The sequence below is a fragment of the Ambystoma mexicanum genome, chromosome 2p (genome assembly GCF_040938575.1).
Source record: "Ambystoma mexicanum isolate Mex_15411 chromosome 2p, UKY_AmexF1_1, whole genome shotgun sequence".
Taxonomy (NCBI): Eukaryota; Metazoa; Chordata; class Amphibia; order Caudata; family Ambystomatidae; genus Ambystoma; species Ambystoma mexicanum.
Genome location: NC_090923.1, coordinates 1,398,067,594 through 1,398,081,873, shown reverse-complemented (window position 1 = coordinate 1,398,081,873; position 14,280 = coordinate 1,398,067,594). Strand labels below are relative to the sequence as shown.

The 14,280-nt window shown below is 46.4% G+C and overlaps 1 protein-coding gene across 2 annotated transcripts in view; it reads left to right on the top strand.

Annotated features, from left to right (window-relative positions):
- Window positions 1-14,280, top strand: part of SMARCC1 (SWI/SNF related BAF chromatin remodeling complex subunit C1) — a 1,286,593-nt gene that overhangs the window by 989,203 nt on the left and 283,110 nt on the right. Inside the window, exon 23 of one of the 2 annotated variants that reach the window (XM_069645843.1) lies at window positions 1,320-1,428. In XM_069645843.1, the coding sequence (XP_069501944.1) occupies window positions 1,320-1,428 (109 nt within the window). Of the gene's footprint in view, window positions 1-1,319; window positions 1,453-14,280 lie in introns of both variants that reach the window. The other variant, XM_069645841.1, reaches the window with a different exon arrangement.

Sequence of the window (14,280 nt, the reverse complement as noted above, 5' to 3'; positions counted from 1 at the left end):
TCCCAGGGTATGGAGTCTATACTGGGGGGTCACTATGACACCCCTGTGTTACTGCACTGAGGGTGCTGTGTAACACACATCACAAAAACACATGAAGCCCTATGGAGGAAAATACCCCATAGCCCATTAAACACATCTAGAGTCAAAGGAACACAATCAAATCATGTCCAAGAGTGAGGGTAAAAGAGTCTCACTCTTGGCAGGAGACCAAAATAAACCGCAAAAATCCAGCAAAGTTGCTGGGGGACTCACTAGGTTAGGAAATTCAGCCTAAACAGAGAATTCTCCCTAACATCGAGATGCTACAATACTACAGTCTGAAAGCAGCGTTATGGGCAATGTGGCCTTCGTTCCCAGACGAACCCCCAGACTCACCTGAACTCCAATACATATCAAACTCCGCAGGCGGCAGGGGCATGACATCCTCTTTGTACAAAATGCTGCTGGAAAAAATGGAGGATACATGCTTTAAACCACGGGAGGCATGGGCTAGGGAGCTGGAAACAGAAATCACTGAAGAACTGGGGAACAAAATGTGTGCACACACGCGTAAAGTCAAGTCTCCATTAGCGCCAGATTCCACTGCATACAATACTAACTCCTCAACAGGCTCTTATACACCGCACAGAGTGGCGAAATTCACACGCACCCTGACCCACACATGCCCGAAATGTAAATCTAGCGAGGCAGATCATGTACAAATGTTTTGGTCCTGTGCTGCACTGAAGTTGTTTTGGATGGAAGTGACAAAAGCGCTTTCAGAGCTAATTGGGTCCCCAGTAGACCTAGACCCATTAGCCTTGTTGTTCGGAGTCTGGGTTGGAGAAAATGAAAGGAAAATGTCATCATTTTTAAATGTAAGTACAATTGTCGCCAAAAGATGCATATTGCAATGCTGGAAGCGCTGCGCCCCTCCTGCCCACCCTTAAGATGTGGTTGAAAGCCCCCACTTGGGTGCAAATGTGCGAAGAGTATATTGGATCCCTACCCACGTCATCCCGCCCCAAAAATGTGTGGTCAGAATTCTGCAGCTACCTGAACAATAGGGCAGAGGGTGAATGGAGCTCTACCCCCCCCACCAGTTCAGCCCAACTCACCATAAGAAACGTGTCATTTGCACCCTTTCATGCCGTCAACTCTCCCCGGCCTGAGATGTCTGAAATAGTTATGATGTAATGTCTTTGTGCGCTGCTGTGATGTTTGTCTCTGCGCAATCTGTGATGCACCTGTCTTGACTTTCTGCCAATAAACAAAAGTTTAAAAAAGAAAATGAAATTCTACTGGTTAAAACACTTTTTTTCTCCCCACCTCTCCCATAGACGGAAATTAAAGGGGAAAGAGATACTGAAGTGGACTGTGCCGAAAAGGCAATGGAAGGAGGAAATGAGAAAAATACAGAGAATGAAGAAGTCCCTGAAAACAAAACCGGTATAGATGCATGTGTTCATGGTGGTAATTTACAATTGTTTTCTTTGTTTTTTTTTAAATCCAAGACTGTGTCTGTCAAACAACTCTCGTATTTGTTTTCAGCTGACTATTTGGGTAAACATAACTTCTAATGGATATCATCCTCTCTCGGAATCCTTTATCTTGATAATTGTCCTGAAACGCCAGATTTTGTTGGAAATGTTCACCATGGACAGTGATGTCTATTGACTTTGACCTCGTACTGGCTTCCTCGTTGCCAGGCATTATGTTGCCTCTGCTTGAATGAAGACCATTACCTCAGATCCTTTTTCTGCATGCTCAGCATGATGTTGGCTTGTGAACTCTCAGTAATTTTTTTTTTTTACTGCTCTCTAATGCTTGGTCCCAAGCCTACAGGATTCAAACGTTGGCTGGGCTGCGATGTCAAAACATCCATCACCAACCTGCACAACATCTGTGTGAGATATGGAAGGGGTGGCACATGACATGGATCAGTGTGGGTTGTGGTAAATTAGAATCCGGAGATGGACAATGTGCCATTTTGGGTAAAATAGTTCTTCATTTAAAGACCAAAACCTAAGCTGCCCCTATGTTTCTTGGCCCTATTCTTAAAAGAAAAGAAAGGTGTCTAAAAGGGTGCTTGTCAGGATGTCCTACTTTAATAATTAGTCAATCGTCCAGAAACCTGTTCTAGCCCTCTTCCTGTCCCTACCACTATAAACTAAAAAGATCCTAACTTTAACCAAGATACATTAAAGGCCTTTGCCCAAACAAAAGAATGGTGGCTGCCTTCATGACCCCACTGTGATGCATCTTTATTAGAAAAGGGTTTCTTGCCATGTCACACATGTCAAGGAAAGACACCAAATGTCACTGCCATTTTCCCCTCCTTGGGTTGCATAGGGTTGCTCTCACCCTGCCTTGAAGTGATGCAGGGGGTGTCTAGTTGCTCTCACTCTGCCTTGGAAGTGGGGCAGGGGTCTGTTTGCTCTCACTAGCCTTTGGGGGGGAAGAAGGGCGTCTTGTTGCTCTCATCCTGTGTTCGGGGGTATGGTTGCTTGGTCTTGCGGCACAGGGGCTGGGGGGGCGGGGAGGTCGGTTTGCTCTCACCCAGCATTGGGTGAGGGGGGGGGGGGGAGTTTGGTTGCAGGTTTCAACCCGGCTACCTGGAACGTTGGCGTACCTTCGTACTCCATGAGGTGCACTTCTGGGCAGGGGTTTGCATAGACCAATGCAGTTTCTTCCTTCCGGCTTCCTGCAGGTGTTCTGCGTCCAATGGAGCTGGCACTCCCTTCCTGCTGTCTTTCTGCAGGCTTTAGGCGTTGCTTCCCCATTGCACAGCTTGTTCGAAGCTCCGGTTCTCCACTGTGGCAGACTATTCTCAGATGGAATTCTCCGGTCCTGTCCCCTGCAGGATTGCAGAGTGTTCCATTGGCTTGGCTGCAGGTTGATTCACCTGTGCTGGCTTCTCTTTGCCAAACCTTCCAAGGGGTATCTACTCTTCTGCAGCTCTGCAGGCTTCTCTGCTTCAGGTTCAACACTGATTAGGTCTTTATCCTCCACTCCTCTCCCATTCTCCATTCAGAGTTGCCGAGGTGCCTGAAAAGTGTCAAACCATACCCGCCATTGATGTAGGAGGTGGTAAGTCGTTATACAGTTTAACTCCCATATAACCAACAAAATAGATTGCTGAGACATGGGAAGATAGCCTCTACCCCTGTTTAGGTAATTGCTTGTCCTCTGTGGTGGGGAAGGGGGGGGGGGGGGTCACCCTCAGTGAGATCCCGCTTGGCCTGTCCCTTGGGTGAGCACAGGGGTTTGCTTAGCTGATTCACCTCCCTAGTCCCAAAGGAGGAGGCTCCCCCTTGTGGAAAGGAAATGAATTCCATGGATTTGTTGCAGGGTTCTGTTATTTGAATCCCAAAGACCCCTCATTCCAATTTTCCTGTCCCATCTTGCCTATAGTTTTTGGAGGTTGCGACAGATTAATCTCTCCCTGGGGAACAAACAGCGTGGGTCCACGGGGAACGCCTAGGGTTGGGATGTCTTAGGGAGCACCTATAGATGCAGACAGTTACATGAGTTTATAACAACAAAAATAACGACAACTTTTTCAGTGACAACTAAATAACGAAAACATTTCGAATTTTGTTTTTTTCATTTGGGGGGTCTCCCCTCCCCCCCCCCCCCCCAGGTCCTTCACCCACCATTTCTACAGCTTTTTACCCACCCAAACTACCCCCACCCTTTTTAATCCCTTACCCCACCTGCTCCATATATACTTTTACTAAAGCATTTACATTTTTTTTCCTTATTCAGGTGTCTGAAAATGTTTGTCATTATTAACACCAGGTTAAATAAAGTATTTTGGTTAGAATTGGTGCAGTCCAACTGGTGTGGGACTACACAAGACATTTCTTGGTATTAGGTAAGGGTTAGGCAACAATGGATGTAGTAACCCTGTGGTAGACTACGCAACACTTGTCCTCTTAGTATTAGGTAACCCACCTTTTGGTATAGGCCTGTACTACACAAGTTGGTAGAGTGACTGAGCAGCCAGACCTATCTCAAGAGGGGTAAACGTGAGCTGTAGCAATTAAATCCACAAATGCAAGTAGCACTTGCACTCAAGGTTTTTGTTTATAAATAATTATTTAACAGTAGTTTTTAAATAAGCATTCTTTAAAAAGGGCAATATATATAACAATAAAATGTATTTTAAAAACTTTTCCAGAATCAGTAGATACTCTAGAGATTTTTGTTACACACTTTCACCACCCTGAGGTGACTTCACTAACGAGGACAGTAACGGCATTTTTCTGATGCTTGTTAATCTGCTTAGAATCACATGCTGTGCATATAGTCGGACATCTAGTGGTAACCGCAGAGTATTGCATCTTGTCTTTCGAGGATCGAAAGGGGACGTCGGCATAGGCGTGTCTGTATCACTATCCCTAACGTGACGTGTAGTGTACCCAGAAATCCTCATGTGTTGAGGTCCCTCAGATTGTTTTTTCCGCCCAGCTAGCTGGTCGCCTTATGCAGAGCTCTACCTAAATTGCAAGTTAGTTAAAATCCCGACCTTTGGTCATTTATAACAACATTCGTCCCCTCTTCGACGTTTACTGAACCGCCGCCGAAGACAGAGCAGACTTCGACAGCTGGCATTCCGGTCAACCGCGTGACCGGGCCTTCTGGCAGGCATACACAGTAGGGAGAGTGGGGCCTGGGGATTTCCTTTCTTTTAAGAATGCCTTTCCTTCTCTTCTCTTTGCCCCTTTGGTATTGTCGTCGCTTTTGTTTACCTGTGCTATGGATGGTACTCCCTTTAAATTTTGCTGTTCCTGTAAAGGAACATTTCCGTTGAAAGACAAACACCCTCGGTGCAATAAGTGTCTCCCCCTCAATCACGCGGAGGCATCCTGTCGGCACTGTAAGCTCCTGCGTCCTAATACCATGAAGTAGCGTTGTGTAAAACAGTGGGCGGCCTATGCGATGTCGCAGGACGAGGGTAGCTCCCCTGCCGCCGAAAGTGATGAGGCTCATATCTACAACCATGGCTCCGACATGGACGCTATTGACCTGACAACGGAGCAGACTCGCTGCAAGGCGTCCATCTCCGGCCCCCATAGGCACAACGCCAGTCCTGTTAAAGGGAGGTTACACCCCAGCGATGTGGACACACCCACATCACATGCGACTAAACAATCAATCCCTGGCACTGTCGCGCTTTATCAGTTAAAACAGTCCAGGGCGCCAATGGGTGCGTCTCTTCCTCCACAACACCCGCTGATTTGCAGGATCGGCAGCCCTCCCCGCAATCGTGTCAGCGGCATGCGTCCTGGCACTCTCTAACTAGGGACACCAGCACCAAATCCCTCAAGGCCGTCGACGTTCCTCCCAGGAGCGCGCCGACGCTTAAGGCGGCTACGGTCGCCCCAAAGTTTTCGACGCAACCGCCCTCCCAGCCTAAACACCTTCCCATAACGCTGAGCATCAGCAAAAGCCTTGCGAAGATTTTCAGCGGCTGGTAAACCCAAAGCTACGTCAAGACATTATCTGGATGTCTGAAAGGGCGGGATAGGACCAAAAATACGTTGAAGGCAACTCCAGAACGCCCGAAAGAGCGAGTCCCCAGCCTTTGTCCAAGACTCTCAGTGAAAAATCACGATTTTCTAGGCTACAGGATCCTCTAGAGGAGTCCTTTCACCCTATAGACACCTCTGGGCCATTTAAATGGACTGGGGAGACATTTGAGGGTTGTATGAACAGGCTAGAAAAATGTGTAGATTTTTCAGAGGTTCACCCCAAAAAGGCCTTGTGAAGAGATGCCTTATGATGTACCCACAATAACTAAATACCAGAGGATCTCGGACCCTCTACATGAGCAGGTCTTCGCCCTTTCAGACCCTGAAGAGGTTCCTCTTGATACTTATGCAAAGGGGGATGATCTTTTCGATGATCCTCATGATCACACCCTGGATTGGGGAGATGGACCAACTTGTTGGTGCAAACCCACCGTGTCTATACCCTACCCCAGACCCAGATGCCATTTGCATTGACTCTCCATTGTCTCCACCTCTGCGTCAGGCCTCTCCTGTGGATGACTGAATGGCGTTTAACGCCATTCTTAGGAAGGCGGCTGAGCACTTCCAAATAGCCACACATGAGGCTGCGGTAGACTCAGATTTTGTAGAAGACATTTTAAAAGACAAGCCTCCAGCTAGCCAAGCTATTCCCCTTCTCAATTACATCAAGAGGCGAATCACCCCCTCTTTATTGACACCCTCTCAATCCAGGGCTGTTAATCCCAGGGTGGAGACACTTTTTCAACCCTCCCCAACCGATCTAGGGGTCATGCCACACCATATTCTCTGGTGGTCAAAACTACGAGAAAGAGGGCAGGGGTCCCCTTGTCTACAGGCGAGTCACCACCAGACAAAGAGTGTAAAAGGTTATGATTTGGGGAAAAAGAATCACCACTGCTGCGTCTTACTCCACGCGCATAGCCAATAATACCACGCTTTTGGCTAGTTATTCAGATGTCCAGTCAAACCTACTGCAGGATGTCGTAGAACCAGTGCGCTCCCGTCTGCCTGCAACCGTGTTGTAGGGAAAACGAGTATCTCATCCTCAAGAATACCTTGGATGCTGCTGAAACAGCTGGTTGTACCGTGGCACAAGCTACCCTTTTAAAGCACCATGCCTGGTTGAGGAACTCCTGGTTCAAACCTGAGACTCAAGCGTCACTGATTAACAAACCTGTGGCAGATTCCAACCTGTTAGGAAAGGCAGTGGACGTGACGCTAGAGACCACCAAAAAGGAACATGAGACCCTCAGATCTTTGAACCAGATTACTCAGACCTTTTCAACAAAGAGGGGGTGGTTCTTGCCGCTCCTTTCTCAGGCAATCCTATCAACGTTCCCCACGTAATCTGTATGGCTCAGGAAACAATTGGTCTTCGGGACAGGGTTCTAACACCCCCAGTACTTATCCTCCCAGAGGACAACGTCTGGGAAGGGGATCGTAAACCCACCCCAGAGCATCTCCCCCGCCCACCCCCCTCAGCTCCCCCCATGCCTCCCCGGTCGGGGGCCGCTTGACATCATTCCTGCATGCATGGGAGGTGATCACATCATACCAGTGGGTGTTCAAGACCGTGACCCACGGGTACTGTATCGAGTTCAGCTGGCCACCTCGGTACAGACCTCCAAGATCCAGGCGCCTGACACCAGAATACTTCAAAATCCTGCTACAAGCGGTCAAGATCCTGCAGGTAAAGGGCGCTATCGAAGTCGTCCCTGTTCAACAGGTAAACAAGGGTATTTATTCAGTGTACTTGTACCCAAAAAGGATCTAACCATGCACCCTGTTCTAGACTTGCGCCCAGTGAACACGTTTCTCAAACCCCAAAAGTTACGAATGGTGACGCTGCAAGAAGTAATTCCTCTTCTCATGAAGGGGGATTACATGGCAACATTGGACATGAAAGATGCATACTTTCATATTTCAATGTTGCAGACACACAAAGTACCAAAGGTTCATGATAGAGGGCAAGCACTATCAGTTCAAAGTCCTTCCATTAGGCATTGCCTCAGCCCTAAGGGTATTTACAAAGGTACTGGCAGTGGCTCACCTATGCAGGCAATCCATCCCAGGTTATCCTTACCTCAACGACTGGCTCATAACAGGGGACTCCTACCAAACATGCCTAGCAAATTCTCAAAGGATGGTCGACCTTTTATTCAGTCTGGGCCTCTCCATAAACGAGAAGAAATCCAGCCTCAACCCCAGCCAAGTCAAGCAGTTTCTAGGGGCTCTTATTCGGATAGAAGAGTGTCTCGTCTTCCCCTCCAACGAGAGGGTTCAAAACATGCTGTTTCAAAAACCCCAGTATGTAGCCGGTCGCGAGGTGACGGTACGCAATGGCATGCGACTATTTGGTATGTTGGTGTCCTGCAATTACTTGGTTCCTCACACACGTTTGCACATGCGCCCCATGCAGGAGTGGCTAAACAGCCAATGATGGGACGATCTAGTGGTTGTCTCGGTATCCCTCATTCTCTCTGAGGTGGTGGTCGAAGGAAAACCTTTTGAAGGGGAAAACCTTCACCATCCCTGCAGTAGAAGCCACTCTCACGATGGACGCATCCCTCACAGGGTGGAGGGCTCACCTTCAACAGACGGCGCACAGGGTTTGGTCCCCAGCGGTAGCTTACAAACACATACACCTGTTGGAGCTACTAGCAGTGTTCAAAGCACTGAAAGCCTTTCAGACACAGCTACAGGGGAAGACAGTACTGGTCCTCACGGACAGCACAACAGCCATGTACTATCTGAACAAGCAGGGGGGCACTCATTCTCCAGGACTGTCTAAACTATCTCAGAACATTTGGAAGTGGGCTCACAAACAAAAGATGTTTCTATTGTCTCAACACTTTCCAGGGTAACTCAATCTTCTGTCAGACATGCTCAGCCGAGACTTCCCACTGCCCTTAGAGTACTAATGACGACGACACAAAGACATTGGGCCTCATTACACGGTAGGCGGTAAACCATGATGCTATTAGCACCATGGTTGCCGCCGGTACCATACCAGTACCACCATGAAGGAAAGGGGAATTACCACCCCATTCCAAGGTTGGCGGGGCGGTAATTCCCCCTTTCTCCATGGCCCTTCCCCATTCCCATTTTTGCCCCATAGGGCTCAATAGGAATGGGTAAGGAGCTAATTACGGTACCGCAAATTGCGGTACCATAATTGGCACCAAGGTCCCTTTTGGGGGTCCCAACTTTAATGGCTGGACTACACCAGTCGTTAAGGTCAGGTCCCGCAAAGGGACCTCGTAGTAAAGCGGTAAGGGTTAACCATCGTCTCCAACGTTTTTGCAGAATGGGGTTTCCCAGAGATAGTTGGGGAGAATTCTCCGAAATGTGCTACTTCCCTCCACCTTAGAGACCCCCAGCAACTTTGCTGGATTTTGAGGACTTGATTTTTTTTTTTAACCTGTAGAGAGTTGGGACCCTTTTCCCCCAGTACACTGTTTATTTTGGTTATGGAATCTGACAAACTCCATAGGCATCAGCTTTTACATTGTGTACACCTTCAGTGCAGTGACACGGGGAAGTCTTTCAGATTTCCCAAAGGTTTGCATACCTTTTCTTAGTTAAACTACTGTTTCCAAGAGCAGTAAAGTGAAATTGACTTTACTTACATTTGTAACTTTCTAGACCCAGCACACACCATCTTACAATAGGCTGCTGGAGGGGTTTCCTATTATACCCTTTGTCCATCTTTTCATGTAACATTTTTGTTACCCTTTTCTCACTGACTGGCTGGTGGCAGTGGTTTTGTTTAACTACCATGGTGTGCATTTACCGCGGGCTCCGTTCTCAGCTGCAATAAAGCACCCAAGGGTGCCATTTTTTGGCAAAATGGTCCGTTCGTCTTTTTTCGCTATTTCTTTGTGGAAAGGTCATTCTTGAGATTTACTCTGCGTGCCAAACCAGGTTTGGTCCCATTGTTCGCTTTGCCTTTGGCGGGATTCACGAGTGATGCCTGCCTCTGGCTCCAGGTTGTCTGGGGTAGGCAGGAAGTGAGGTAGGTGCACAAAACTCCCTGTGCATAGTTTCCTAGGAGACCCAAATGCACTCTGTGGTGATTCGCCAGCTGACTGTCCGGCAAGGACAGCCACCCTGCTCAGTGATTGACGGCTAGGCTGGAATGAGTGGGAGAGAGCTGAATAAAACGCAAGGCTTTTGGCTTGTAAGGCAGAGTAAACCACTCGACGAAGGAACTGAAGAACTTGAAGAGGACGCCTGCTCCAACTCCTGGACCGTTGGTTTGCCCGGTTGTTAGGCAGAAACCTGTGCAGTTCCCTCTGGGACCACTGCAAAAGATTTAAGACTACTGGTGTTTGGCAGTAAACCCACTTGGTAGCAGTCTGTACCACACAGATCCACTTGGTAGCTGTGGCTGAGCAGTCAGACCTCCCTCAAGGAGAGTTAGGCAGTATACAGAGTATTCACAATAGGTCAAAAGAACACAGTAGAACAAGTAAACACTAACCAGAGCTTGGTGTAAAAGGGATATAATTATTTATTTAAAACCACATCTAGAAAAACACACAGGCACTAATAGTAAGCAATTCAAAAACACTGTCACTAAAAGATATACGCTCCCTTAGAAGAATATTAGACTCCTTCAAAGTATTCTGAATGCCATGTTGCTCCTCCAAACTAGTGTGAATGCCTCAAACTTAGAGTATAGTACTGAAGTATATTTGTGTGATATTTAACTGCCTCCTTCTAGTGAATGTTTATAACTGAATGTTGAATAAATTAATAAGTGTTTAACCAAGTGTATGTTTATTTGAATACCTGTGATTTTAGACCTCTGTAACATCATTACAGCTCACATTTCCTCTTGAGATAAGCCTCCTAATACTCAATGGAAGCACATTCTATGGAGTTGAGGCACTTCTTAGATGGCAAAGTCTTGCACAAGTTAGAGAGTCTTCGAAAAAATCAGTGAAGGGTCACAAGCTGTTACACTTGTGAATGGTAGAGCTGAAATCAACTCTAGCAAAATAGCTACTGCAAGTCTCAACTGAGAAGAGCAAAGCTAAAGACTCTGAGATAAGTAACCCAACTCGGAACAGTACATTTGGTTAGAAGAAGAGTGGTCCAGCTGGCTTCTGTCTGATTGCAATGATGCATATCCTGGGTGGATTGGCCTCAATTGTTGGGACAAGAGGGAGTACATCTGGAGGACTCCTGCAGCAGCAATTCGGAGGTCGTGGCAGCTACGGGCTCTTTTCAGATCAGCAGCACTTTGCGGTTTCAGCGCTTGGTAAGCAGCAGCACTGCGGATCTTGGACACCGGTTGGCTTCCTTCACTCTGAGTCCTGCACTCTGCTGAGGGGACTCGAACTTTGGTTGTCCTGCTTCTGGAGGGTTCTGGGGAGACTGCTGGCCGGGATAGAGACGTTGCACTCGACTAGGGATTTCTCAGTTCATGCAGCAGCAAAGAAGTACAGCCAGTCGGGGAAGGTGGTCCAATGGAATGGAGTTTGTTTCATGGTTAGTTGGTCTCACTAACCCAAGCGAAGAAGTTGTCCCTTTCGTAGCTTCTCTTGTCGATCAGAAAAAGGAGTTTCAGCACAGTAGCCGGGCTTCACCGGGCAATTGAAAGTTACAAGAGAATGCAGCAAGCTTCGTTCATGGTTTCTTCATCGGGTTGTTCTTCCCAGTGGTCAACTCTGTCTTCAGTCCCAAAACCCTCACCTTTTTAAGCGGGTTTCTCCCATTCATGCACAGCCTAGCAGTCACTCAAACAGCAGGTTGTCTGTCCTGAAAGTTCAGCCAACCAGTCAGGCCTGGGTGCATTCAGGCATTCGTAAAGACAAAGGACAGGGGAATTTTGAGAACCTCCCTCACTTCCTGCCCTTCCAGACACACTGGAGCCAGAGGCGGGTTTCAGTACTGAAACCTGCATAAGGCAAAACGAATAAAGGGCTCAAACTTGGTTTTGCGTGCAGAGTAAAACCCAAGGAAGACCTCACAAACAGAAAATGGTGAACATAAAAAGACCACAGCCATTGTGACAGAATGGTCACCCATGTGTGATATATTTCAGCTGAGGATTCAGCCTGCGGTAGAAAAGCACAATGGTAGGAAATATTCTCCCACTGCCACCATCTAAAGGATTTCTCTGTGACACTACACTGAAGGTGCTGTGTGTCACCATACAAAAAGTAGATGCCTTTCATAAAGTGTTCTTAAATATATAGCACGTAGTTGAGAGAGTGCCCCACAGTCAAGCAACCAATATTGAACTGTGTCCATGCCATAGGTACGGAATCTACAACAAACCTGATCCTTTGGAATCAGATCATATTGTGCAAGCAGATATTTAGTACGAACTAAGTTCCTACGAAAACGTAGGCAGCTCAACCGAGTTGCCTCCTTCTGCACCTATAGGCTATGACGGTGCTTGTTCCCTAGCAGGTTTTAAATGTTGAACACTTTCATGCTGGGATAAGACTGCCTGCCTCCCTTTGAGAGATTTTAACTGTTCTTATAACCTATCAGCCTGTTCTGATCCAACCCTAACCTTTTCTTCCATGAGAACTCAATATTGCAAAGGTGATACTATATAAATGCTATACTGACCTCAAATGACAATACCTCCAGGTGCTGGAACATGTGTAACATATGAATCAATTACTCACCTGCTTTATTTACTTTTTGACTTGAATCCTATCTTGAGATTAATGTTACAGCGAATTACTGCTTTTTAAAGAATGCTTTAAATAACTTTGTATAAATAATGTATTATATAACTAAGTGTTTAATTGAATACTTGTATTTACTGATTTCACTCTACAGCTCACCTTACCCCTCTTAAGATGAGCCTGGCTGCTCAGTCATACTACCAACTTGTGTAGTACAGGCCAATATGAAATGGTGGGGTTACCTAATACCAAGATATAGCTTGTGTAGACCCAGACCAGTTGGACTGCACAAATTATTAAAGAACGGGCATCCTGAGTTGGTGCTGACAGTGATTGATTCAGCAGTGCCTTTGCTCAGTAGTTCGGAGCTCCCTAGCGGTTATGCTCTTAATCCAGGGATTTTCTTTTCCTCATCCAGACAATGCAGATGATCTTTAATGATAAAACAGAGTTCCTTTTTTTGGGAGTTTTGCAGTTTAATTTAAAATTGCTTTAAGCCCCTTAATTTTTGTGAGTTTCAAATGTATTTTTCTGAAGTCCACCGGCCGCAACATCACTTTTTCACTCCTTAATGTATGGTCATTGTTGCCCATAAAGCTTCCATGCGTGCTTAAGCCTCCCCTTTGTACACTTGAGCAATTATTTTACACTATTCCGCTTTTAATGGGTTGAGTGGTTGCAGCTAATATTTAGTTTTGCCTTCTAGAATAATGATATCCGGTTTACTGCAGCAGTATCCAAATGTACTTTAGTGGTAGCCATTGACATACTTGTTTTGTTTTAAAGTCCCACTCAGTCTTTTTGTGTTATGGGCTTCCTTTGTCCAAGGAAACAATAAGACAGGCCCAAAATGGCTTCTTTTCTAATTTATTCCATTCCGCAGATTGCTCATCTTTGATATGTATCTCCCCATCGCTGCTGCTCTTTGGAAACCTTTCCAACGCCAAGGGGTGTGGCTTCACGTTTTCTCTGCCCGGCGTCTGTACGTACACAACTTGCGTATGAAGTCAGGGCCAGTATACAGAGAAGCGCAGCAAATTGTGACCTCCGTTCCTTTTTTCGTCCCCTGTGCTCCCTTCAGCAACAATATTAATGTATAGTTTTGTTCTTCCTAACATGCTAGATACTTCGAAGTACTCTGGTTTTAAACCCTGTGTTGACTGCAGATGTCCATCTCACAGGATCTGTCTATATTGCCTCAGAGGGGCACAACACGCAGACAAGGTTTCGTGATCAGGCAGCCAAACTGTTCACGTTTCTCCACAAGTAAAATGGTGCGAAACTGACTGTTTCTACTTTTTCATCTAGCAGCCATAACCTCATAACGTTTGCAGTAAAATTCCACTTCCTTAGAAAGAATACATAATTAAGTCCTCGTATAGTATAATTTACAGTCAGTCTACATATGAAACTATAAAAGCAACAAAGATACTGAAGGGTCAAAATACAATACGTCACAATAATGAGTATATAATATGTGCTAAAGAGTCGCAATGTATCTAAAAGACAATGAAGTATGCTCAAAGTGGTGTGGATCTTTTATTGTATAAAGAAGAACTGCACATACAAGTGCAATTCAAATCGCTGATGCCCAATTGCTGGAGTCCTGCTTCAATATTTAATTGTTTAGGCACATTGCTTTTCCTCAATGCATCTTCAGCCACCAGCGTGAGAGTCAAAGGGCTACCACCACCATACAATAACCATTAATTTCAATGAATTGACTTTCTCCTGCAGATTTCTCATCTGATATCCTCATTCAGCTCTGCTGCTCTGAAAATACTTTGACGGGGGTGAGTGGACCTCGACTCGACCGTCGGTCCGTCTTGCTTGGGGCTCGATCGTCTGCTCCGGATGGGACTTCGGCATTGTATAAATATTTCTGAGGCTTGTAGAATCTGCTTAGATCACATGCTGTGCATAGCCCGCCATCTAGTGGAAGCTGCAGAGTATTACAGTTGTTGGTTTCGAAACTCGAAAAGGGACATCGACAGGGCGTGCCAGTAATACTATCCCTAGTGTGACATCCACTGTACCCATGATCTCTCACGCGTCGAGGTCCCTCAGATTGTTTTTTCCACCGTGCTAGAAGGACACGTATAGCGGAGTTCCTT